We start from the raw sequence: 25,707 nt of genomic DNA on the forward strand, positions 1-25,707 counted from the left end.
CTCTTCTAATTTTCTAGAGTTATTCTAAAATTATTTTCGAAGTTTGACGTAAGTATGGATTTCATCAGCCAGATGCTTTTCCAAGATTGATTTCAAACCATTTTCATTGTTGGATTAACCTCTTCGCTTTATATTCTCCCAGAGTACCTCAACAATTTTGGTGGTGTTTCTTGTCATCATTCTCAACATTTGAAGACCGAAGAAGATTTTTTCCTCTAAATCTTGTCCGTTCTCTTAGAGATTCATGGTTCTAGCTTCATGTTATCCTCTCAAATTGTTTCTAATCATGCGATTCTTTTCTTAACCATCCGAAGTATTTCAGGAGTTGTTTTCCGTTTCGATTATCCGGAGGCCTCCATTTCAGAAGATTCCTTCGTTCCAAGCCTTCAGCTTCGTAAGTTCCTTTATTTGTACCAGTGCTTCGTTCAAGCATTCTTTAATCAGTTCGCGATCTCTTTGTTCTCTTGCTTCTGGATTCACTCAAGTACCTTCGTCCGTCTGTAATGTTTTCTGGAGAGTCATTCTCTTTTTTGTAATTCATTTTCTAATTCTTACGGTGGTTCGTTCTACATTCCTATTCCTTTGTTATCGTATCAATTCATTCGTTCTTTGTAGTCCTACCGGTGGTTCATGAAGACTTTCTCAAGTTTTGCGCGATATCGCCCCTAATCTCTCCCAATGTGAATAAGTAGTATGCAAATCCATTGCTTCTCATCAATCTAATTGGTGGAGGATAAGCATAACACAATTCTTATTCTTCTTTCATCAAGTTGTTTAATCTCTTCCTTTTGGAGTTTGCTCGTCATATCACATTCTCGGTTCAATGTGTTTCATCTTTTCTTTTCCAGAGTTCAAAGTTTTCTCGGTTATATCATCGGAACCTCCATCTTAATCATCGCAAGGCTTTAATCTTATTCTTTTCATACTTCAATTCCATCTCATCATTCTTTTGTTATCGGAGTTCTTCACGGTGGTTCGTAAGGATTTAATTCATTCTTCAAGAGTTCATTAAGATTCTTGTTGGAGGAGTGCAAGTATCTTTTCCTCTTGCGTCTCGAAGTACAATTAATTCTCCGTATTCTTTTGAAGTGGAGTTTTGTTCATCGTTCTTCTTAGCTATGCAATCATTCCCGGTTGTGGCCGATTACCACCTCATAATTTTGAGATATTTTTCCATAAGGCCACAACAAGCTTATTCTTTTCGTTGTTGAATTTCCAACAACTCCGTTCAATATTTCCTTCTAAGTTTGCTTTCGAACTCAATTGTGGTAGAAGATGTCATCTTCTTCTCCGTTCTTTTCATTCAACTCTTTCAATTCGTACGGAGGCCTTGTGTGGTTTCTCTCGTCTAGTATCGTTCCATCTTATCAAGTTCATGTTGTATTCTTTCCATGTTTAGCCGGAGTGCTGCTGGAATTCTTTCGTTCTTATTCCTATTCTATCTTGTCCTAACCAGAGTAGTTTCAGAGTCTTTTTCCTTGAGCTTTTGATTCTCGTCTTAATCATCGTTCCTCTTTTCTACTCGAGTGTTCTCGACTATGTTCATCTTCTCTCTTGCACTCTTGGTTACCTCATCCTCTTTTCTTCCGTCTCGGTTCTAAGATCTCGGGACGAGATCTCTTGTTAGTGGAGGAGACTTGTAACGCCCCGAGTCCGATGCGCCAGGTGTCTTCCAGTTATTCGATGTCTTTGCCATGTCATTTGTTTGCGTGTTGCATTTTGCCATGTCATCATCCGCAATGCATCTGCATGTTTTCAAAACTCACGTCCGTCCCAGTCTCCCTGTTCCTTCCGTTGTCCGTTCTGAGCCCAGACACACTTGCACGCGCCCGCGGCACCTCTGAAAAATTATTTTATAAATGGCCGAAAAATGTTCTCGGAATGGGACGAAAGTTGGCGTGCGGTCTTATTATAGTGTAGATAGACCGCATGTCTGCCGTCGCACTCGAAGCTCGTTTGATAGCCCAATCGTTAAACATATAGCGGCATTATAGTCGGTTTATTCGTCGGACGTTTCGGTCCCCAAAACTACCGCTGGGCCTCTCCTTCTCTTCTCTCCTCTCAGCCCAAGGCCTCTCTCCACAGCCCACTCCCACTCTAAACCAGCCCACCAAACCACCCCCCCTTCGACTGGAACCATCAGGTCGCGATCGGAGGTCCGGAAACACCTCCAAACCCCTCCTAACCCTAATCCTAGCCCCCCTTTCCTATTAAAAACCCTCCCCTTCAATTTTTGGCAGCCACCTACCCCTCCTCCTCAATTTCCGCACCCCTAATCATCAGCCGCCGCCGCCCTCTTCGTGTTCCGCACCGGCCACCTCCCGCCGCCACTTGGCGCCGTCCGAGTGGCCGCGCCGCCACCCAGCGTCGCTCCTGCCCACTCAGAGGCCGCCACGTTGCCCCGCAGCCCCCTCTCCACCGCGCGGCCCGTCGGGCCCAAGCAAGCCCAAACCGTGCCGCCGCGCCTCCCGAGCGCCCGCGGCCACAGGAGCCTGGCTCCCCTCGAGCTCCCTCGTCATTGACCCTCGTGGAATGCCTCCCGCCGTCGTTCGCTCCTCCGGCGGGTCACTGCTACCTCTTGAGCACCGTTGGTTTTCCCTTGAAGAGGAAAGGGTGATGCAGCAAAGTAACGTAAGTATTTCCCTCAGTTTTTTAGAACGAAGGTATCAATCCAGTAGGAGATTACACGCAAGTCCCTCGTACCTGCATAAACAAATAAGAACCTCGCAACCAACGCGATAAAGGAGTTGTCAATCCCTTGGTCACTTACGAGAGTAAGATCTAATAGAGATAATAATAATAATAATAATAATAATAATAATAAGATAAATATTTTTGATAATTTTATGATATAGATTAAAGTAAAGATTGCAAAATAAAATAGATTGGAAACTTATATGATAGAAGATAGACCCGGGGGCCATAGGTTTCACTAGTGACTTCTCTAAAGATAGCATATTACGGTGGGTGAACAAATTACTGTCGAGCAATTGATAGAAAAGTGTATATATGCATCACGTCCGCGACAAGTAGACCGAAACGATTCTGCATCTACTACTATTACTCCACACATCGACCGCTATCCAGCATGCATCTAGAGTATTAAATTCATAAGAACAGAGTAACACATTAGGCAAGATGACATGATGTAGAGGGATAAACTCAAGCAATATGATATAAACCCCATATTTTTATCCTCGATGTCAACAATACAATACGTGCCTTGCTGCCCCTGTTGTCACTGGGAAAGGACACCGTAAGATTGAACCCAAAACTAAGCACTTCTCCCATTGCAAGAAAGATCAATCTAGTAGGCCAAACAAAACTGATAATTCGAGAAGACTTGCATAGAAGAATCAAATATTATTCATAATACATTGCTTAGACGCTGCTGCAACCTCACCACTTGCCCCTTCCTCCAACAGTTGCAGGTACAGGTTATGCAACGATCATGACATGGGAGCGAGGTTTATTGTTTTGGAGTTCTTGTTCCGCTTCTTCTTTGTTCGAGGGATAGGTTCCTAGTCGGCAACCTGAGCTAGCAGGGTGGATGTCAGTCGAGCTCCTGTTTGTGTTTTATCCGTAGTCGGATGTTAATCTTATGTATAATGTATTATGTAATCTTGCAGCATTTGTATGTTCTGTATATATCTCCATCTATTATATAATGTTAATGTAATGATATCCATTTTCCAAAAGCGTGTCAATATGCGGTTCTCCACCTTCGTACCTAGCTTCACCAACAACTCTAAGCTCCTACAATTGCACCTTATGCCCAAGCTAACTCCACTACAAGTTTGAGTATAAGCTCCACCTTATAATCAAGCTACTCCCTCCGTTTCTAAATATTTGTCTTTCTAGTCATTTCAAATGGACTACACATACGGATGTGTATAGACATATTTTAAAGTGTTAATTCACTCATTTTGCTCCGTATGTGGTCATTTATTGAAATATCCATAAAGACAAATATTTAGAAACGAAGGGAGTAGATGCTACTACAAGTTCCTACAAGTACGACACTTATACTCGAGCTACATGCTACTACAAGTTTGAAGCCTCGGGCGACTACTTCAAGTCGGCCACCTAAGTGCCTACAAGCCTCGGGCTAAAACAATCACCACTCCTTCAAGAATTCTCCACCGGGTCATCCCTGAATCCTCTTAGGGCACAAGATTAGTGTTGTATGGTGACAATGGCAAGCGATTTTGCATTAATCCCTTGGTATTGCAATGTGCGTTTTACTCAAAATCTGACCTCCCATAAGTCATTTACGTGGAAATGTAGCATATTTCGTACAAAGGAATGTTTACACAACAATTTGTTCCGAAGTGTAAAACAAGCTACAACAGGTGTGGTATATTTTGTACAAAACCCGGGACTTTGGACCACTAATTGTTCCAGTATGAACCTAGAGAACACCCATGGGTTTACAATATCGGGTTCCCTGAGCAATTTGACAAGCTGGCAACGTCCCCAAAGATCATTGGTTCGCGCTCTGCATCAGCTCAAACCACTGCGCAGCAGAAAACAGCATAGATATGAATCCAGCATCCATTTGTTAACTAAGGAATGACATGAGCCAAAAATGTGTGTTGCTCCATACCTGTCTAAGCAAATCGGCCAGTGTGCGAGGCAGCGCTTCGATGTTCTTCAGCATAACATAGTAAGGGAACGGAAATGAGTCCATATATTTTCCCAAGATTAGCTTGTCTCCTTCATAGCATGCTTCCTGGAAAGAAAATGCCGTCAGAATATAAACTACCTAAGTTAGATGGCTGTGCAAAACAATGTCAGTGAAAGTATTGAAGTACACACCAGTGAGTTCATAATGGATTCCTCATGACTATCTAGGAGTACATATGCAATCATTCTCCTTCTGTTTAGAACATTCCTGATACAGCGCCTCAAATTTTCCTGCTCCCATAAAGTAAACTTCAGCACTAAAACAATAAGCATTGTTTAATCCATAAGCAAATATGAAAGAAAAAGTGTTTATACCTTTTCATGGAACTTTCCATCAGATATTACAAGTATGAGTTGCTGAAGTGGATTTTGTCCTGATGGCGTGCGCGACCTTGCCACAGCAGCATCAAGCATTATATTCAGATGCATCAAGAGATCCGCAACTGGTTGATCCTCAATTTTGTTGTCTTGCTCAAAGGACAGACTAGAGATCATCTGCAGAGAGAGAGACAGAGACAGACAGACGTTAGTATTACTCTATTATAACTGACGAAAGCAAAAGAGATGCCCTACCTTGACTCCAGCTTCGGCATTGAAGATCTGATCAAAATCATGCAAGACTTTAACATTCCCTCTTTTCCCGAAACTTGCAACTGCAAACTGTCCAACCTCAAGCTGCGACATGGCCCGGCAAACTGTAACTAATGCTTCAATTGCAACTTTTCCACACTTGCCCTCGGACATGCTTCGTGAGTCATCGACAGCAATAACCACCTGGTAATTTCGTTTATTGGGTTTAGTTCGTCGCAACCATATCTTGTCCCTGCGAAACTGGCTCGCAATATATGGAATGACCTGACAGAAGAAAAAAATAATGTTTGTATAAGTGCACATTCTTGAGAGGGACATCAAGAGAAAAAGAGGAGAGCATGTTACAATGACTGACAAGGGGCAAAGAGAATACAAGTACCTTCTTCATGTTTATTCTCTTTCCAGTTCTGTAATCTCCTTGAAGCTTACTTGCAAGAGTTGGTTCCATGACAAGGCGCAATTGCTCAGCCAGTTCTTGGGACAATTTCATGGTAGCCAGTTCAAGATTTCTCCAGTCCATGATAGTCCTTTCAGTTTCTTCATTAATTATGTCCAGATCCATATGAGTAGACATCTCCCTGTCACTGGTTAGGGCATCCAGCTGAACCATCCTGTCATCTGTCAGACGCTGCTTGAATGAAACAACATCTCCAAAAGTGTCAATTATTTCATCTTGAACCAAATCCTCAATGGATGCATCAGTCTGAATATCTCTTCTCTCCAATCTGTTGGCACTTTCGGACTTGTTGGCACGTGATTGCGAAGTTTGAAGATGGGGCATTTCAGGCTTGTCATCCCCGGGTATCCTCTCATCGGGTTGTTCAACTTCGGCACGGGTTTCATCTTCTAACATAGGTTGCCTGACTTGCAGCTCGTCATTGATTTGATCAGCTGTCGCATCACCTAATGCTTGAGAGGTGCTCTGCTCACCCTCAGGCACATAACGAAATTCAGTAGCACTCTCATCATCAATATGGTGTTCAGTTTCGGGTTGATGATCCTGGGTATCATCTGAGACTCTTGCTCGTTCTTTCCAGTCCTCCAATGCGTCCCCAATGCTCCTGAAAGGATTTGTCTGCTTGATGTGTGACGGTGGAGCATCAGGCTGCAACTCTGGCTTGGAGTTGGACAAATTTCTTGAACCTTCACCAGAGTTGGGCATAGAGATTTCCAGACTAGGCACTTCATTACTTGAAAAATGGACAGAAGGAGCAACTCGACTGCTCATGTCCATGCTGTTGGCCAAGTTTGCTTCAGATTCTCTGTTGGAGTCTGTTTCCAATTGGTTGGGTTGTATACCTTGTGAAGGATGTGCAAGTGACTCCATTTTGTCCAACTGTTGCTTCTCCATGTTGTTTGGCTCGACATTTCCATCTTCATCATGATCCCCTTCATTATCAACCACATTGTTACCATCATGTGTGGCATCGTCTTCCTCCATATCTTCTGACGCAACTGCACTATCATCTTCTTGCTGCCCCTCTTCTGGGCCCATATCTTCGTTGTCAGGATTGTCAGCACCCATGCCATCGGTTTGTTCTGCATCATCCATGTTGACATCCTCATCATCATTGTCCAGTTCAGAGAGTTCAGGTCCTGTTCGATCATCATATGCATCAGCTTTGTTCATTACATCATCAGTATTCTCATCAGCATCCTCACAAGCACTTGGTTCATCATCCATATTATTATTCTTGCCTTGCTCGTTATCATCTGTCTCCACGGGATCTGTCTCCATGGGACATTCGTCCTTAGCACGCAATTCCCTATCATTCTCATCTGCCCCCTTGGCTAATGAACCCGACTCATACTTCTCGTCAGACGTCTTAGAATCATCATCTTCATTCTTGTCCCAGGATTTCTTGGCAACCATTTCACTGGCATCACCAGTGTCACCCATCTGATTATCCAAGTTGTCTTCACCCTCGCTGCCCGAGTCATTGCTTTCATTCTCAGAAACATCAGCTAATTCAGCAGCAAAATCTCCTTCCATTTCAATTGCTTGATCATCATCCTTAGGAGTTTGATCTGCCTTACACTGAGCATCCTGCTAAATATCAGCAGACGGGTTAGCTTCACTAAAAGAATCTAAGATTAAAACTATTGTTCAAACACACTAACCATTTCATTGGTGCCCTCAAGTTGTGATATATCATCAATTTTAGAGCTTGCACTCTCTTGACCTTCCCCCTCACCCATGCCAGTTCCAGTTCCTGTTGCATCTTTCTGTCCGTCTGAAGCATCTTCAGCTGCATCTTCGACACAACCAAACCCCTCCGCACATAGATAAATAAAAAGATCCCCGAGTGCATGAGTCATTTCAGATGTCTGGAACCATTAGGGGAAAAAGCCAATGAGAAGGGGGGGAGGGGGATCATTACAATCAAAGCAGGGGAAAAGGACAAGTAAAACTTTACTAAACCAAAGACAAGCTTACTCTTCTGTGAGCTTCCAAAAGTTCAGAAAGTATGCCTTCGGCTGATGACAGGATCACACGCAGCAAAACACGAAGATGCATTAACTGCGCCTCTATTATAGAACACATCTCAGGTTTGTAGTCCAACAATTTCCTCTGTTGGGTAACAATAAGGATCAGATGGCAAAGCAAAAAAATCCATAGGTATTAAAGGTGAAGGAACACACACCAAGAAGACAAACAAAGGGCGAAGGAACATACCACTAAAACAGAAAGATTTTCACCAGCGTCACAGACATGGTCCATTTGAAGATTCATGACATACGAATGCAAAATATCTTTCCAGGAAGTAATATTTCCCTCTAAGGAGGGTTCTTTAGTTTCATCAACGGATCTCCCAAGACCAGTGAGCTGTCCTACAACACCGACAGCTAGTGCGAAAGTTTCCTTAAAAGCTTCTGTGTATGAATCTTCAGGCTTTCGTTCATCAGAGAATAGTCCATACTTGTCTTTAAGTTCTCTAGAGAAACTCTCTGTTGCTATCTTCCCCTACACGACATTAACCCATGCTTAAGAACCAAACATCCATACAACACAAACGAAATGCATCAAATAGTAACACATGAGAAATTCCTCAAGCATGATTGCAAAATGAAGAGACAGAAATTTGAAATAACTACATCCATACAGGAGCAAGATATTATTAGTCCACCTGCTGCAACATCAGACCAAAACATAAATTCTTCTTTTTCTGCATTTTGGGGATGCCTATAGTAAAAAAAGTGTTCTGTAGTGCATAAAATAGGAAGAAGTCTACCAGTCACCCAGCAAAACAGGGCAACTGAAAATGTTACATAACTCTCAGTAACATTTCTGCAGGACCTACACCTCTTAAGCATACTAGAGGAAAAACTAATAAGCATATCACCAGTACAACAATCAAAACACCAAGCATCCTTTGCATTACACGTCTTAAGCATACTAGAGGAAAAACTAATAAGCATATCACCAGTACAACAATCAAAACACCAAGCATCCTTTGCATTACACGTCTTAAGCATACTAGAGGAATAAAATTAAGTATCCTTTGCACTGGTAATTAACACGAACCTTGTCCAGTAACTCTTCGAAACGAGAGAGCAGAACTTTCTTCACAGATCTCAGTGAAACATCCTGGTGGCATAAAACCTGTATATCCTCTCTAAATGTGTCGACAAGCTGGCAATTTGCAGCAACAAGTTGCTCCATCTCTATTGTAGCAAGAGGCATATTTTTGTGGGCACCAGCAAGGATATTGTTGGATCCAACTAAGAATTTGTCTAATAAATCCTGCAAAAAAATAGAACAGAATTATGAACTTATTCGAAGAATATTCGGCTCAGATGGAGCAACTTGTTATAGTACTCAAAGAATATCCGGCTCAAGTTATTGGACCAAAAAGGCACATTGCAATGTCATCAACTTATTCAAAGCATGCATAAAAAATAAGGCATAAATTCTCAGATGACAACCAAAAGGACCCCTACCGTTCCTGGTTTCAGCTAGCTCATACACATACGATACGCAAGCTGTAAGTGTCAAGAAACAAACAATCTTACCTTGGATTCAGAAAATCTTGTAATAAACTTCTCCAAAAGAGTTGACATCGCGGCAACTTCTACTTCAAAGTTGTCACAGGAGGCATGATGAGAACCTTTGAAGGTTTTGAGCAACAAGTTGGTGTCCATGGCCATAGCTAGCACATTGTCAAAAAATTGCTACATAAAAAGTGCAAAAACACGTGTCAATTAAATACATAGAATCCATACAACTTCAAAGCTTGAAGTAGTGGAAATCATACCTTTTGCTGCCACATGGAAATTAGCAGTACATTTTGGCAGGATGATAGAGATTCGCTCTTCCCTACAAAAGGATAGGTCATAAGTTTTCACTTAGGATAAGTCATAAGTTTCACTTACTTAAATATATAACAGGAAAAGAAAAGGCACAGATCTAGAGGTACCTCCTGAACCTAATAATAAGATCATATGCCGGAATTGGTTCAGCTGCTCAAATAGATCATAAGCAAGATGTCTTTGTTCACATAACGTAGTCAAAAGATGGTTCATAAAGGACGCAGCCTTATTAACCTGCAAAAGATGGCTCAACCAATTAAACCATAAACACGAATTCGATAATGCATCATCTGTGGCATCAAAACAACAAAACGTAAAGGAACTAACCTCTTGCAAGTCTAGATCTTTGTTAAATTTCAAGGAAATTTGCCTAAGTTGTTGCACCGTTGCCAAACATCTGAAGTACTGCTGATTTGCAAGCTTCCAGTTATTTGCGCCCAATAGGGTAGAATGAATAGTGCTAACATCTTCACACGCTTTTTGCGTGATCACTTGGAGTAAATGTGTTGTGTTGTATGACTGCTCCAAAAACAATGGGCTTGGTGCATCCAACTCGTTTCCCCACTAGAAGACATTAAGTTGTCAGAGTCAATTTTGCAGACAAAAATCAAGACAACATTAAAATAAATAAATTTCTTTTAATTTCACATCACAGCATTCAACAGCCAAACAACATATAGCGCAAGTGGAAAATCAGTTTTTGCCATTAGCAGTACCTCATGACTAATTGGCCTGTGCTTTGAGAGTCCACATTCCTCAAGTGTCTTGAACAAACTGGACAAAGCAGTTTTCTTCTGGTTCTTTTTACCATGCTTCAGTATAGAACCAAAATCAGCCGCGTTACAAATCCTCTCAAGTGCATACCAAAAGAATTTCAATTTGTCGTTGAGTTCAGCTTCATCTTGTTGGTGGTCCATATTGTGCACAACAGCATACACAGATTCTGTGAACAAAAAGAACAATGGTTCACAATAATAACACACACTAAAGGAAAATGAAGGGACAAAACACGTGGGAAAAGAACAAGTTTCCACAGAGGGGTGGGTGGGGGGTTATCACCTTTCACGTTGGGAACTGCAGCAGCACTATCGTTTGCATGCAATAATGTTTGCAATGACAGAGAAGCCTGGCTTTTCCACTTGTTGTACCACAAAAACCTGGAAGAAAGAGGGGAACCTAAGAACATGCAATGGTGCAGATTAAATAAATATATGGTCCTTATGGGACAACCTTTCACTAAGTTTCTCCGTGTCAACAGGAAACTGTGATTCAGGTATCTCAGGATCAAGCCAGCATGGAACTTTTCTTGCTGTAGCCTCTTCATTCAGTAGGGTAATAACAGGTTTCTTCAAAATATCCTATAAAAAAGTAAACTGCCCAATAAATGTATTTTCCAAAATTGTTATTGAAGATAAGCATAAATGTCAGAACAATGGAGCACTAAGCAATACACCCTTTATTCCTGTATGCAGGATGCATTAGGTTTTGTTAATATAAGGCTTTGGACATTACTCCATTAATACATGTTTATATGATACAAATCAAAGTTACCAGTAGGTACTTTTGAAAACGGATCTAGTGATACCAATTTAATGTCAATAATTCTTTTATGGAACACATAAAGTAATTCTTGGTGTGAAAACATTGTATTCACGAAACTTAATATGCCCTGCATACGGAAAGAGAGGGAGTGGTAGTTTAGAAACCCTATTATACATGATTGCTTCGATAATGGCAAAAAGACTAATGGAAGTGCTAACGACTAGCAGAAAAATGTTTCTGTTGTAATTACAACTAGAGATCATTCGAGAGGAAATTTCCAACTAGAAATGTAACTAAGTAATTCAATTGACTGTTGTTTGATGGGCACAATAGGGTTGCAGAAGAAGCCCTATTCACAGTAACAGAATAAGCTAAGCTGCCCTAGCAAATTCATTCACATGAAAATAACCACAGTAAGCAATTAGTACATACATTGAACCGTTGCAGAAGCTTAAAAATTTTCTGCCTCGTCCTCTTGAAATTTTCAATCGAAGCAAGACTGTATGGATCTTGATCCCATCGATAAAGCTTAACCTGATCTTTCAACTCCTTTTCAACTGATTCTTTACTGACCTCAATTTGCTGAAGAACACTGAGGAGCAAAAAAACCTATTATAATCAACCATTAAGAAATGAGCTAGCAATAACTTCACGTGACAAAAACTTACAGTGACAAAAACTGCATGTAGTAACCAAACACGTTGTACAGAATGTTCTGGATTTTCTTCACTGGAGTACTGCCAAGAGAGAGAGAAGATATTAATATATTAAGGCACATTTTGAGAATGAAGGGACCAGTTTGAAAAATATCAGAGATGCAAAAACACGAAAAACCCAACTTCCATAAATAACATGAGATCAACTACACAGCAAACTCTAGACCTCACCTTAAATAAACACCCACACTAGAACCATCAGAAAATTCACCATGGAAGGCAAGGAGGAGATGCAATCGTGTCTTGAATTCTCCAAGATTTGATGTTTGGACGAACTCCTCTATGCTGCATTTTGGATCAAGCTAACATAAGAAAATATAGACAGAGACATGAACAGAGAACAAATGCAGAAGCACTGAAGCATACCTCTTGATTATAGACAAATCATCATTCGTTGGAATGTCACAAGACTTTGAAAGCAATGCTCTCAGTGGAAACCATAGCTGCACAGGTCCAACAATATATTATGTTGAGCAAAACTGAAACTATTAATAAACTATAATGGCACGCAAATTAAATACAAACTCACTTTTGCAGCATTAGTTTCATACTTTCCCTGGACCTCCTCAAGCAGGATAGGCCAACATTCTAACTCAAGCCTTTGCCATGAAGATAGAAGCATGAATATTGCTGGAAGATGATCTGTGGGGGAAAGAATTAGAGCAATTGAACAGCATAGCTTCGATTTACCAGAGATTTGAGATGCTGGAAATGTTACGGCCGTAATACAAAACAAATTATACAATTTTACCACAAAAATTTTACAGCACGTAAGCACAAGTAAATAAACAGTCCTACATTTTAAAGTATACGATGTTACCACCTGAACACAAAGGTGGGAATGAGAAACTAGAATTCGTCTTGCTACTGAAGATTCAGCCTTTACCTTTAAGAAAGAACTTGGAGTCATTTTCCTGCAATGTTTGAGCTTTCCCAGCCAAAAGTTGCAATCCAAGTAAGACCTGCAAAAATAAGGGGGCAGTAGACAAGGATAGCTTAGTATTGAGCAGCAAATTAGTATTATACAAGCAATTTATTGGGTACCAGACCTTAGAAAGTGGAGCACTCAGGGGCATTGCCAAAAGGGAAGCAATTATCTCCAATATTTTCAGTAAACCTGGATGATCGGGCCACTCGTCTAAAAAGGTCCTAACTTTCTCTTGAAGTGCAGTTAGTGGCTCAACCATTTTGAATAAAACAGGAGGATTCGGGTCCTGCAAATAAGCAAGTAAACTTAGTAAGAAGGAACGACTGGGCATCAAAGGTATAACTTGCAGGACTCGATACCTTGTAAGCATTATAACTATTGCTGCCTAGAGAGGCTGCACAGGTTCGCTGATATTCTAGACAAACACGGAGTAAATGCTCAGGCATGAGTTTCTCATCTAGTGTTGAAGAAGTCAATTCTGGCAGGCCTGGAAAATGATATCAAAAATCAGCAAAGAGTCCAGCATACACCACTGTCTGAAATCATAGTCCATGTACATACCTTTCAATATTCTTGCACCAAAATCGTACGAGTCTACAAAAGACTTAAGTTTCTGCTGATCACTAATTTGGAATCTTTCAGTCTGAAACAAATACATCAAGAAAAATATTAGTTAGCTATGAGAATGTACAAATTTTTCAGTCTGAAGTTCCTGCGTTCATCTTATTTATTATCTTGGCCTCCTATGTCAAAGAAATTACCATCTAAAAGAAGGTCAGAAAGCCAACACCCAACAAAGGTCAAGAAAATTATCAACTACTGTTACCGTGAGCATCCATATAGGCATTCGAACTGATCATGAAAGTTAACAGAAGATGCATCTTCTTTCTCATGTTACTATTTACCTTTTCAACAAGATCAGGAGATCCAAACAATTGGTTATGTGTTAATATAATACATTTCAGAGCAGACTCTGGAACAAGATCCCATTTGTCTTCAACAGAACCATCATCTTCGTCACTTCTCTCCTGAATAAAACAATAGTGTTCAATAAAAATATAAAATGAAAATACAAGCACTAGTAAGGAATACAGAACATTGGAATACCATAATTTTGAAAAACTCAAGCTCCAATTTTTCTTCATTATCTGGACCAGCATTGCCATCAGAGTCTATATCTGAAATTGAAGGCACATCTCCTTCAAAGATGTCCTGTATATCGATGATACGGGACCTGAACTTGTAATACTGAGAACCATCATTTTCCCTAGCCTTCACGCTAGATTTCATATTGATCCACATGCTTTCAAAATAATCGAAGATCTTCTTCAAAGACTGGAAAGAGAAACTGGTAAGACACACATTATTTCAATTCGAGGTTTATTAACCATGACGATAGGAGTACATACCAGATAAGAAGTTTTATCCATGATAAGGGAATGAAAGATACGGTATGTTGTCCGTACTAAAGAAACGTGATGAAATGTTACTAGCATCTGCGAATGGGATCTCTGCAATCAGTACAGAAAACACTTACAAACAGCTTCATTCTCCAAATACTTATAATCTACAGAAGCATAAAATTGAATAGGATAGAAGACGGTTCAATTAACTAACCACTTCATCTGCAACTTCGCCAACATTTAACTGACTCGACACACGAGACAGCTTCTCCAATATATCTACATCCTTGAACTCACTGTATTGAGTTTCCAATTGATCACCCATTGAATAATTTGTTAAATCTGGAACGCCCACTACAGTCATTCCAGCAACATGTCCATTGGGAAACTGCATAAAAGTAAAAACTGCACCCTGCAGAACAGAAAATGATAACAGTACAGCCATAAGCACCATATATTCATTGAGTGTGTTCCTATTAACATTAACCAGGGACATTATATTGCTTCACAACATCTTCAAACAGATGTGAACTATTGTTTGGTGAAGAACAAATTTGACTATATGAAGTGCACTCTAGACATTATATTCTAAAAGATTGTCCATGGAAGAAACTTGCATATTTCAACTTCAGCTGCAAACATATACATACCAGAACTTTTTCAATATCATCTTCTTTCACCTTCTTCAAATATTCTCTCTCAAGAGAACCAGATAGAGCAATTGCCAAGCCAAGTTTCATTTCGTATACGGCAACTTGCACTGGCTGAATCAAATCCACATATTCCCCATACTCTTCTGTCAGCCTCTTAATAAAGTTACTTGATGTTATCTGTCATAGAATGATTGCACGACCAATCAATTTTAACTGCGGTTATGAGGAGTGGAAGAGAAGAATAAAAACAGCCCCATGGCTATAGCTAAGACATTAAAATCAGTCCCAACAAATCTCACCTGCCAATTGCAGATTCTATTGACCTCCAATTGCCCAGCACCATTGCAGTTTAAATGAATTAACAGATCCTTGCAGTCAGACAACCGTCCCTCAAACTCACAGCATGCTGCAATCAAACTCTTGTGTTTAGACTGTCGAGGTCGAAATACAACCTGCAATAGTGTATGAGGACAAGTAAGAATCTCGTCCATTTGCATGCATAGATTACATAATGCAAGATTCAATAATCAAGTTGAGGGCTTGGCATGCTTCATCTTATGCAATAGCCAATCGATCCAAACATTTAGAGATAAATTTCATATTAGCCAGCTATTCCAGCTTGTAGCATCACCAATTCACCACCATGGCCAAGAAACCACCGTAGCACCATATCACAGAGAGAACAATGTACATTATGCATTTTATCAATAAAAAAAAGCACATGCATACAAGATTGAATAATCATGTTGAGGGCTTGGCATGCTTCATCTTGTGCAATAGCCAAGCGATCCGGACATTTAGAGATAAATTTCATATTAGCCGGCTTTCCACAGCTTGTAGCATCACCAATTCACTACCATGGGCAAGAAAACACCGTAGCACCATATCACAGAGAAAACAATGTACATTGTCATGTTACTTCCGGAGATAGGACATTCATCTAGCTGTGAAACATGAATATTTACAATAGTGCATCTAATTCCTGACCAGCAAAGAATTAAGAAGTGAAAGAAAAAACTAGCAGCATGGTAGAATCGGCAAGATACCACGGGATTAAAAAAAGTATGAAACATCTAGAACTTAGAATTGAACTGCAAGCTCTGGGTGCTATGCTATTATAAACAGAACCTTTGACCGGAGATTCTTCTCTTCAGTTTTCAGCTCTTGCATTAACTTCTGATCATGACAATCTCCTGCTAAGTTAGAGCCCGCCAATTCTTCACATTCATGACGAACCTATTAGAAAAAAGATGTCATAAATTTACTTGACCTTTTCTTGAGTAAAGACAATGTCTTATGAACACCCTCTAGGTATATGATTTTATAAAACAATCAAAATACAGTTTCAGCACTAACAAAATAGCAATGACTTTATATGAATGACTGATACAACATAGAAAGTTGGATTATATGAGTTCACGATGCTTGCATTGCACCATTCTGTATAGCACAAAACAGCTTACAGGAGCTATGTGCCATAAACAAGAGATTTTTACCTTTCCCTTGAGATCTACGAGTGAAATCTTCTCCAGAATCTGAGAATGCATAAAAGCAGATAGGAACGCAGGATCTGGATTGTATGAGCTCAACAATAGCTGGAAACGCAACATCCCAATATATACCCAGGCAGCCCCAAGATGCAATAAAGAGTCTGCAAGCCCAAAAAGATAATTAAAAATAAGTGCACAGCGTCTGCTAAAATGAATAATCAGAAACAACAAAGAGAGCAGAATTCAAAATATTGTAGCAAGCCCTTCACGTTGAGACAGCCTGTTGCGGAATAACACGTATGAAGGATTTGTAAACTGTAATGGGTGGTGCTGTGCCTAAGTGTTCTCCGTAGTCACTCTTTATCCTGTGCTAAACAGGATACTATCTCAACAACTCATCAGGCCAGAAAGCAGCACATAATTGAGCTAACCAATGTAAATCCATATATATTCCGTTAAAAAAGCAAATACATATATCATACCAGCAAGTTTAGACACTGTTGAGGCTGAATTGGTAAACTTGCGTATATCACAAATCATTCATTCTAGTTCTAGAGATCCAAAAAGAACATACCACGCGAGTACGATGAGTACAACTCCAGAAGCAGGGACCCTATGAGTTTATTTGACCCTGAGAATGAAGCAAGTACTCCATGACTTGATGAAGATAACAATGCACAAGCAGTATGGAGGCATTTATCCTGCGATAGAGCAAGACATGTCAAGAAGAATGCAAGGCCAGAAAATTGTTTCAAGAAAAACAAAAGGTCGGCAATCAAGGGTACCATCTACCAAGATGTACTGTGATTATTAGTGACAATGGAAGACGCCACATAAGAAGAAATTACAAAGACCATAATATGATGAAGTTCAGAAATTACCCTGTATAATGTTGGTCGATTATGTTCACATTACTCAGCACCTAAGAACAAAACCTACAACCATACTAACTTGTGTTGCTTTGGATGCACACAGGCATCGGTGTGAAAGGATTTCTTGTTTGCCATTTACGTGACTGTAGACAATCCTTCAGTTTTTTACTTGTTTTGCGCCCTTATTAACTACCCATCTTTCAATCCCCAATACCAATAAGAATTTAATAGGCACATCTGGTGAAAAACTTGTCCTTGGAAAACATATCGAAAAGTATTCGCAACAAAAGCTTCCAGTGATGACATATATTTGGATTGAGATAATATTGTTAGATTTCTATGCTAAAATATAACCCACGGTTCAGGTTTCAAGCATGAAAGCTGGTAATCGCAGTAAAAAACAAGTGTGTACAGGAATTCAAGGTCACCATTATCATTCATTATGTAGTGTGCCCACAAATTTTCCAAACAGAAATTAATAAATTTCAACAGTAGCTTAAAATCTAAACCATAAAATGTCCCAAATAAACGCTGGCGGAGTCTCTGGCATAGAAAATGCACTTCCGCGTGTCAGCTAAAATGGTGACTATGATTAGAATTAAAAGAATGTAAATAAAGTACATGCAACTCGCAAGTAATGTGGTACACAAGACTTTAAACAACATCACAAGGATGATACACAAACCTCCAGATGATGTTCCGATTGTTGAAACAGGATGTGCTCCAACTGGCTGTACTCTTCTGGCTTGAGATGCTTCTTATGGGCAAATATGATCTGCAACAGATTGTCAGAACTCAGAACAGCAACTAAAAGGGATGGTTGCAAACCAAACAGGGATAGATAGAACATTACCTGTTTGAAGAGGGAATCAGCAGCAGAATAGAGACCATCAACTAAGTTTCCCGCATACGAGACACCTTCCCAGAGACTTCTAGATGACATTCTAAGCATTAAACTGTTCTTCTGATAATCCATCACACATAAATCACCGCGGCTGCAGAAACAGACAAACAATAAGAATATTGTCATCCTGTAGAGCATGTACAATGGGGTGTTGTCAGCTTTCTCTTAGGGATGCCACGTAGGGTAACTGCTAAGTTGGAAGAGAGAAAATAAATAAGGGGTGTCCCTTCTCTTTACTAAGAGATGACCTCTTAGCGCTTAAGATAAGACATTTTTCTCCATTGTACCACTGCCAGATGTCATCTCTTAGTCATACGTTTGCTTATTTAATTTTGATCACCACATAATTCTAGGCGCATGCAAAAAGTAACTGCAACAGATAACACTAAAGAGATAAACCATTGTATAATGTGCTTTTATTGTCATAACTAGATGAAGACATGGAGGCTTAAACAGAGGACTGCCTTCTCAACCACTGTACATGCCCTTAAGGCACAAATATCAGCATAATCACCTCCAAGCAGTAGCGCATAAATGAGAAACAAGGAACAAGCACTATGTGAGATGACATACATAATAGTATTGATGGCGTCCATTTTTGTCAGGTGTGCTAGATCAGAGGTTTCATCGTGTGTAAGAGGGAACAGGGCCTGAAAATGAATAAAATCGTGAGGAAAGAATCATGGTTGTATTAAAATACTTACGGAACTGTATGTAAAATCTAAGAGAAAAACCTTTGGACTTCCAGAGCAATAAGTCCACAGAGACGTATGATAGTTGTACCATATTTCAAGAAGCGAGCTAGCAAATTTTGCATCGACTGCACAGCATTTAAGTGTCAACTTCAAGTTATAACCCAAAAAACAGACAATGAGTTGCACCCAAAGTAGAGATATTGATTTTTACCATTCTCAACTGTGTCCCAGGTATGATGAATCCACCAAACGATCTTATGCTGGGTAAACTCCAAAGGAGATCTTGACGATAACTCCAATGAGTAGTCAATAGCATATGTAAGCAGGGCTTCTGAGTTTGCTATACTCTGTGTAGCAAAAGAAAAAACTGCATAGTATTACAAATGTCTGCCTCCTACTGATATCTCACAGAAATTATTCAGTTATCATGGGAAAGAATAGACAACAAATATAATGGGTTCAAGAGCAACAAATTGTATGATCGATCAATGGAGAGGACAAAATAATCCAAAAGTTAAGTGAGAGGGAGAGAGACCTGGCGAATTTGAGAAGAATCTATTTGTATCCACTTGGATAGGCATTGAAGTAAAGCAGTGTCCAAGTTCAAGCTCTTCAAATTGAGCAAAGGAAGACTCGCTAACCAACCATTGAAACCACAAGTGTTACACAAGATATCAGATGAGACTGAGCAACAGACTTTAACTTCAGCATTGGAAGTCTTCAACAATAATCCTAGATTATTCCTCTCATACTCAACCTTTCGAACAAGACTCTACATCAGGAAAATGTAGTAAGACAAACAGTTGAGGATAAAGCCATCTTAGGAAAACTACAGGTAACTAAAAAACCTTATGAATTTCATCCAACTGGGCCAGAACTGTCGACTCCTCTTCCTCAGGCTCAGATACAGCACATAAAGCTATATAAACACCTTGACACAAAAACAATAGTCATAAAGGGTTAATGGGTCAGAATGTTTCAAACTGGTAATATTATACTTAGCAAATGAAGTGAAAATACATATTAAGAAAGCAACTAGACCTTCGTCAGTTAAACAAAATTGTGTTTCAGCTACATCTAAAGATCAAACCACAACTAACATAAGAGAAAAAGAAGATAAAGTATATTGCCGAACATAAAAATAAAAATGAGGAACACTCTTCTTTATAATAAGTGTAGCTCTTCCTACAAGTCCTCCGTATAATACCCTAGAAAAAGTATTAGCATCAAGGAGATCTCTTGGAATAATAACAGGAGTACCTTCCAACGCAAGGCATCTAAGATCCTGATTGGCTGACAACATGGCATCAATTATTTGTTGCTTATCTGCAAGCAGCAAAAGGTAATTAAATTTGGATGGGACCAAGATAAGAACAAGTGATTCTTTTTAGCTGCCAAATCTGCAATATATTACCATCAAGCTGTTTCTTTGAAAGATTCTTGCATGGCCAAACAGCTGCAGAAAATGCTACAATTTCTTGGAATTTGTAGAAGACTCTTCCAGATGATGGTACAAGAGGATGGCCACCATGGATCCACAAAGTTGGTTTGCTATTTTGTGAATTGAAATCTTGGAGGTTGTTCAGATTGACGCTTTCCATCTGTATGATTGTGATGTCAGTTCACAATCATAGTATATTACCAAGAAAAAAATGATAATGATTATAACTTACCAGAAAGATACCAACTACTTCTGGGAATTTTGGCTGCAGCTTCAGAATTTCCTTCCTCAGAAGATTCCAAACAACTGGTAAGCCCTCAAACTGAGACGAGACTATCATCTTCCATATTGATCTGTGATAATCCAGGATACGAGTGTATATCTGCAGCAGCTTCCGAGAGCTCACAATCAACTTGAGTACCTCATCCTCCAAGCATCTGAGGGACTTCAATGCCGGCAACAAAGCAGCTTTTAGAACACCAAAATCAGGAAGAACTGTCTCAGATTGCCATTGCCATAATGTAAGCCGCAACAAGTTCAAACCATTAAGAGCCTTATGAAGCCGCTTTTGGCAAGTTTTAAGGGTGTCACAACCAGCCATATCCAGCAACCTCGTCGACAGCAATGGAATAGGATGAACAGCATCAACCTTGTGATAAGCAGTTATTTCCCCATAACATTCGAGGATGCTATGCCAGACAGGATGCTCGGATTCTTGCTTAAGAATATTACCATAGTTTTCAAAGAAGCTGCAGTATGGCTGGAGCAGACCATTATACCATTTAAACCATATCCCATACAAATCAAGATCGCTCTTCGTAGATTGCTCCATTACCCAGTTTGCGGCAATGAAAAGCATCTGATCAGCTAACTCTGAATTAAATCCCCCAGTTACACGAGTCTTAAGAGAATGCTGACCGGACAAAGTCGGAAATTGCAGTGCATATAAGCTTGAAGCAGGAAGAACATATGGATGGATGTTACTAGGTCCTATTAAGGATGAACTACCTTCCAAATTGTTTAGTTGATAAGCAGCATACTGGGCACCCAATGATTGTAGATACATGCAGTTTCTTTGGACACAAGATTCTTTCGAGTACCAAATAAAATCCCTTAGTTTCAGTTCAATTGGCCAACCACCAGGCAAGGACAACGAAAAATCACAAGGCAAACCAGCTGAACAACCGTCAACATTGGTCAAAAACCTTAATTTTCCCTCCTCAACAACATCAGATCCACTAACTTGACCCAACGAGGGTAGGTAAGTGTGTTCCCAACTTAGATGTAGGCTCCAACTAAGCTGATTTCCTTTAATAAGAAGTTGTTGGAACAGTTGAACCCATCGTGTGATCTCAAGAATGGTAATATTTATACCAAGACGTAATCCCGCAGCTTTTGCATAGAGGTGTGCTTCAGTCATTGATGAAATCAATTCCATTCTAGGTATACCACAAGAAATTAAAAATCTTGTCACGTCCTTCCTCTCACTAGTCTCAGGCACATTCGGGCACCCTTCCAGACACCGACTTTGCTCCATCAGAAATATCTCCACTCCTCTATTTCGCATGGCTCTTGAAACTTCACCATACTTCGCATTAACTGTCAAAAACATTCTGAAGTTAGTATGAGCCTTCAGAACTACAGGATTTCCATCAACGAGACCACATTCATTCACTACAATGGACCTTTCTTTCTCAAACAAAGAATTTATTCTATCAAGTACCTGAAAGATCAAAGAAACAAAAATTAGCAAAACCAAATTGTAGGATAAATGACAGAGTACAAGAGATTAGTAAACATACAGTAGGATTACACAAATTCGCATTGTCCAGAATAACCCATTCACCGCGTTCAATGGCCCTGATCAAGTCTCCAGCGACCCATTCAAATTTAACTGGTTGGTATAGAGCTTCTTTCTGCTGCAAGCTGTAGATGGACTTCAGTGTTTTACTCAAATCACCTTTGGTCAGTGATATAGGCAAGTCAAGCAATTCCAGATCACTCTTCATCTGCTCAACTATGTCTATGACCAAGCTCAATGGTGGCAAAGATGCATTCCTGCCCATCTCAATAAATGTGGAAGTGTCGATTGAAGAATACTTTTTCGCAACCACAAATTTAAACCATTTCTCAAACAAACCCTTTCTGACCATAATCAAATCCTTCTTCCAACGTATATCCATACTCAAGCTGAAATATTCATTAACATAACGCTCAACTTGTGATATGACCTCTTTGTAGTGTCTGAAGAAGTTATACTGTTCAAAGCACCCCAGCAATTCTGACACATCAGTTGCAGATGACAAATTCAACTCATTCAATGTATTGCCAGACAGCTGAGCAAGCAAGCGGATTAACGAGGTTTTCCCAGATGAGTGTTGTCCGACAAGAATGCACAACCAACCTTGATGGATACAGTGGATAGCAGCTTCAAGGCTATGAAGAATACCAGGAAGTATGTTTAGTTGGTTAATCTGAACTGCATATGACCGGGAATTATTTCTTCTAATAGACGCATTTCCAACAACTAAGCAATGCGCATTGACATAAAGCATTTTCGACTGATGAATGCTAGGCTTTATCTGAAAGACTTCTTCAAAAAGCTTGAGAACTTCATTGCGGTCAACCGCAGTTCGCATTCGTTGAAGATATACAGTATTTAGAAAGCAGTCATTCTTTGAAGTATCTGGCGAATCTGCTATCATCTGACAAGACCTCATAATATCACGTAGATTAAATTCCCAAGGAGAACCTCCTTGGCCATACTTCCTGTGTATCATGGTATCTGTGAAGAGCCTATTGTTAAAGCAAATCAGGTTTCTGAGCAGATCATCACCGAGTAATGGATATTCTGATTTACAAATGGAAAAATAATCGTCTTCTTTTAATTCATCAACATAAACCTTGGTGAAGCGGTTCAAGAAAGACTTGGGGAGGCCTTTCCGCCCACCACCCTGTGATGAAGGATTCTGGCACGCAAAGACACGAAAGGACTGTGGACATTTGTAGGTCTGGCCAAGCTCGGGTATATAGACCTCTGCACGGTGGTCTAGAATGGCATTAAGACCCTCTAGGACAGATTGGGGGGCCAGATTGAGTTCATCCAACAGAACCCAACTTCCATTCTTTAAAGCCTGAAGAAGAATACCATCCGACCAGGCAAATTCTATTCCATTCTCCCCTTCAAGTGGTAAGTCCGAACCTAAAAGATCCATCATATCTGTCTGCTCAGATAGGTTTATTCGCACGACATTGTGACCAGAAAATCCAGCTAATGACATAATTAAGCTTGTTTTACCAACTCCAGGACTACCTTCTAACAAAAGAGGTTTGGGTAATTGCATGCCACGCAATACTCGCAAAACATTCTTGCTGGTAGTGGGTGCCGTGAATAAAAATCCCTGTTGCTTACAAGCAAAATGACCTTTAGTGATATAGAATGGTGCAATGCCAAAATCATCTGGATGATTACAATCAATATCAGTTTTTGTTATATCATCACCCCAGCCATAGTTCTTTAGATCATTCAAGCCTGAATTTAAGGGTTTCCCCTCAACCTTCTGCAGCTCTTCTAAAATAAAGGACATGCATGTTCTTCTCAACTCAGTAGCCTCCGATTTAGCAAGATTCATTCCCAATGTGAGCCCATCAAGTAGTACAAGGAACAGACCATGTATTAAAGCTTGTTGTGATCCAAGTTTCATCTCTGTCAAATTGATAAACGAAATCCAGGATAACAGATCGCGTATGGTGAGCATTCTTCCAGTGTGCAGGTGGTTGAACCACTTCAAGAAATTAACAATACAATCTCCAAAGCAAGAGAGTTCAGCTTCGCTGAACCTCTCTACAGCTATGCTCTTGAGTTCATCAACATCTGTAACAGCTGGAACCCACAATTCTGTGAATCGGTTTCTTAGTGCTGGAGAAAGCTCTTTTTTTCCATAGTCGCCACCTGGATTCATTGTTGCAAGGATAAAGAAATTTGGATGTGCTACAATCTTCTCTAGCACAGAACCACCTTGCTCGGCCAGTGACTACAAAATAATAAAGAAGACACAAATGCACAATCATAATTAATAAAACTGAATTTCAAAAGAGAATAGTTGATTGTTCAACAAGCCTTTGGAATCAAAGACAACAATTGCATGATTGGATAAGCAGGGGTAAGCATGAGAGAACTATTGTTATGGCGCTGCTAGAAGGAGGGCGCAAGAAGGCCGGCCGGGGGCCTTTTGCCCACGGCCGGGCAAGATGGAAGGATTTCCTTCTTAATTCTTGCTTGATTAGATTGATACATCTCCTCTCTTTATATAGAGAGGTTTACTTGACTCCCAAGCAAGGCTTACTTGACCCCTAAGAAAGCGACTCTTATCTCTAATTAACCCTAAGACTAACGGGCCTATTAGGCCCATTACGTACTCTAACACTACACCCCACCTGGACATGCAGCTTGTCCTCAAGCTGCAGCCTAAGAGCATTACTAGTAGTACCCCTAAACCCTCAAACCCTCATAAATAACCGCTTTTTTGCGGGTTGCAACAAAAAAAACGCAAAGACTAGAACCCCTAAACCCTCAAACCCTCAAAAAAAAAGTAAGGGTCCAACCCTCAAACCCAATTTCGAACCGTAGAAGTGAGGGCTGGAGGGGGGCGCTCGACCCCAGCCCGCACTCCCTTCCCCCGTCGCGCAGGAGGGAAGTTTCCCTTCCCAACCTCCCGCCTCCCGGCCTCCCGCGCCGCCGGCCGTCGCCCGCCGCCAATCCGGCCGGCCCCCCGCCTCCCCTCGACGCCCCCCGCCTCCCGCCCCGCGCCCCGGCCGCCCCGAGCCCCGCCCCCCGGCCTCCCGCGCCGCCGCCTCCCGCCCCCCGGCCCCGCCCGCATCAGCCTTCGGCCCCGCCCCCCGCCCCCAGCCGCCTCCCGCCCCCCCCAGAGGCCAGAGGCAGGCCGGCCTCCTCGAGCCGCCGCGCCAGACGCCCCCGCCTCCCCTCGACGCCGGCTGTCGCCCGCCCCCAACCCGCAGGTATGCTTCCTGTTCTTCCTTTTTGTTTTATTTTTTTCCTTTTTGATTCATTGTTGGCACCCACAATTTATTGTTTGTTGTATTGTGTAGATGGAGGTGAACAACAACGACATGGACTCGTTGTCCGATTCGTCGGGTTGGTCGTCATCCGACGATTCGGACATCGACGAGTTGTTGCAAGACGACGACGTCGAGATGATGAGCCTCCTCATCGACGTGCAATCGTTTGAAAACCGCGTGAGGCTGATGGATCAGAGGAGAGGGTCGAAGATGGGGCGAGTCACCATCTACCGGAACCGCGCTCTCGGACACGAGCATTTGATGGAAGACTACTTCGCAGAGGTACCTACATACCCTCCTCGTCTCTTCCGCAGAAGGTACCGAATGCAGCGTAGTTTGTTTGTGAAGATTGTCAACGATTGTGAGGCCGCCTCCTATTACTTTAAACGTCGTAGA

The 25,707-nt window shown here is 40.8% G+C and overlaps 1 protein-coding gene across 2 annotated transcripts in view; it reads right to left on the minus strand.

The window, feature by feature from the left end:
* Window positions 1–4,182: 4,182 nt before the first annotated feature.
* LOC125555588 (midasin-like protein) overlaps window positions 4,183–25,707 on the minus strand; it is a 38,499-nt gene continuing 16,974 nt past the window's right edge. The window contains exons 21-66 of one of the 2 annotated variants that reach the window (XM_048718500.2): window positions 22,035–24,266; window positions 20,465–21,955; window positions 20,206–20,392; window positions 20,052–20,117; window positions 19,640–19,722; window positions 19,327–19,563; window positions 19,003–19,138; window positions 18,831–18,916; window positions 18,670–18,746; window positions 18,046–18,187; window positions 17,878–17,967; window positions 16,895–17,021; window positions 16,327–16,481; window positions 15,959–16,066; window positions 15,130–15,282; window positions 14,828–15,007; window positions 14,392–14,589; window positions 14,184–14,285; window positions 13,882–14,109; window positions 13,680–13,802; window positions 13,336–13,417; window positions 13,134–13,261; window positions 12,896–13,060; window positions 12,733–12,808; window positions 12,376–12,488; window positions 12,213–12,289; window positions 12,018–12,131; window positions 11,799–11,867; window positions 11,563–11,722; window positions 10,819–10,946; window positions 10,648–10,745; window positions 10,305–10,531; window positions 9,916–10,152; window positions 9,696–9,822; window positions 9,534–9,595; window positions 9,292–9,450; window positions 8,804–9,022; window positions 7,955–8,242; window positions 7,715–7,849; window positions 7,399–7,605; window positions 5,657–7,324; window positions 5,260–5,541; window positions 5,002–5,181; window positions 4,819–4,917; window positions 4,607–4,732; window positions 4,183–4,516 (exon numbers count right to left, since the gene is read on the minus strand). In XM_048718500.2, the coding sequence (XP_048574457.2) occupies window positions 4,484–4,516; window positions 4,607–4,732; window positions 4,819–4,917; window positions 5,002–5,181; window positions 5,260–5,541; window positions 5,657–7,324; window positions 7,399–7,605; window positions 7,715–7,849; window positions 7,955–8,242; window positions 8,804–9,022; window positions 9,292–9,450; window positions 9,534–9,595; window positions 9,696–9,822; window positions 9,916–10,152; window positions 10,305–10,531; window positions 10,648–10,745; window positions 10,819–10,946; window positions 11,563–11,722; window positions 11,799–11,867; window positions 12,018–12,131; window positions 12,213–12,289; window positions 12,376–12,488; window positions 12,733–12,808; window positions 12,896–13,060; window positions 13,134–13,261; window positions 13,336–13,417; window positions 13,680–13,802; window positions 13,882–14,109; window positions 14,184–14,285; window positions 14,392–14,589; window positions 14,828–15,007; window positions 15,130–15,282; window positions 15,959–16,066; window positions 16,327–16,481; window positions 16,895–17,021; window positions 17,878–17,967; window positions 18,046–18,187; window positions 18,670–18,746; window positions 18,831–18,916; window positions 19,003–19,138; window positions 19,327–19,563; window positions 19,640–19,722; window positions 20,052–20,117; window positions 20,206–20,392; window positions 20,465–21,955; window positions 22,035–24,266 (11,460 nt within the window). In that variant the 3' untranslated portion in view covers window positions 4,183–4,483. Of the gene's footprint in view, window positions 4,517–4,606; window positions 4,733–4,818; window positions 4,918–5,001; window positions 5,182–5,259; window positions 5,542–5,656; window positions 7,328–7,398; window positions 7,606–7,714; window positions 7,850–7,954; window positions 8,243–8,803; window positions 9,023–9,291; window positions 9,451–9,533; window positions 9,596–9,695; window positions 9,823–9,915; window positions 10,153–10,304; window positions 10,532–10,647; window positions 10,746–10,818; window positions 10,947–11,562; window positions 11,723–11,798; window positions 11,868–12,017; window positions 12,132–12,212; window positions 12,290–12,375; window positions 12,489–12,732; window positions 12,809–12,895; window positions 13,061–13,133; window positions 13,262–13,335; window positions 13,418–13,679; window positions 13,803–13,881; window positions 14,110–14,183; window positions 14,286–14,391; window positions 14,590–14,827; window positions 15,008–15,129; window positions 15,283–15,958; window positions 16,067–16,326; window positions 16,482–16,894; window positions 17,022–17,877; window positions 17,968–18,045; window positions 18,188–18,669; window positions 18,747–18,830; window positions 18,917–19,002; window positions 19,139–19,326; window positions 19,564–19,639; window positions 19,723–20,051; window positions 20,118–20,205; window positions 20,393–20,464; window positions 21,956–22,034; window positions 24,267–25,707 lie in introns of both variants that reach the window. The other variant, XM_048718492.2, reaches the window with a different exon arrangement.

Source organism: Triticum urartu, chromosome 1A (genome assembly GCF_056163025.1).
Source record: "Triticum urartu cultivar PI428250 chromosome 1A, HENAU_Tu73, whole genome shotgun sequence".
Lineage (NCBI taxonomy): Eukaryota > Viridiplantae > Streptophyta > Magnoliopsida > Poales > Poaceae > Triticum > Triticum urartu.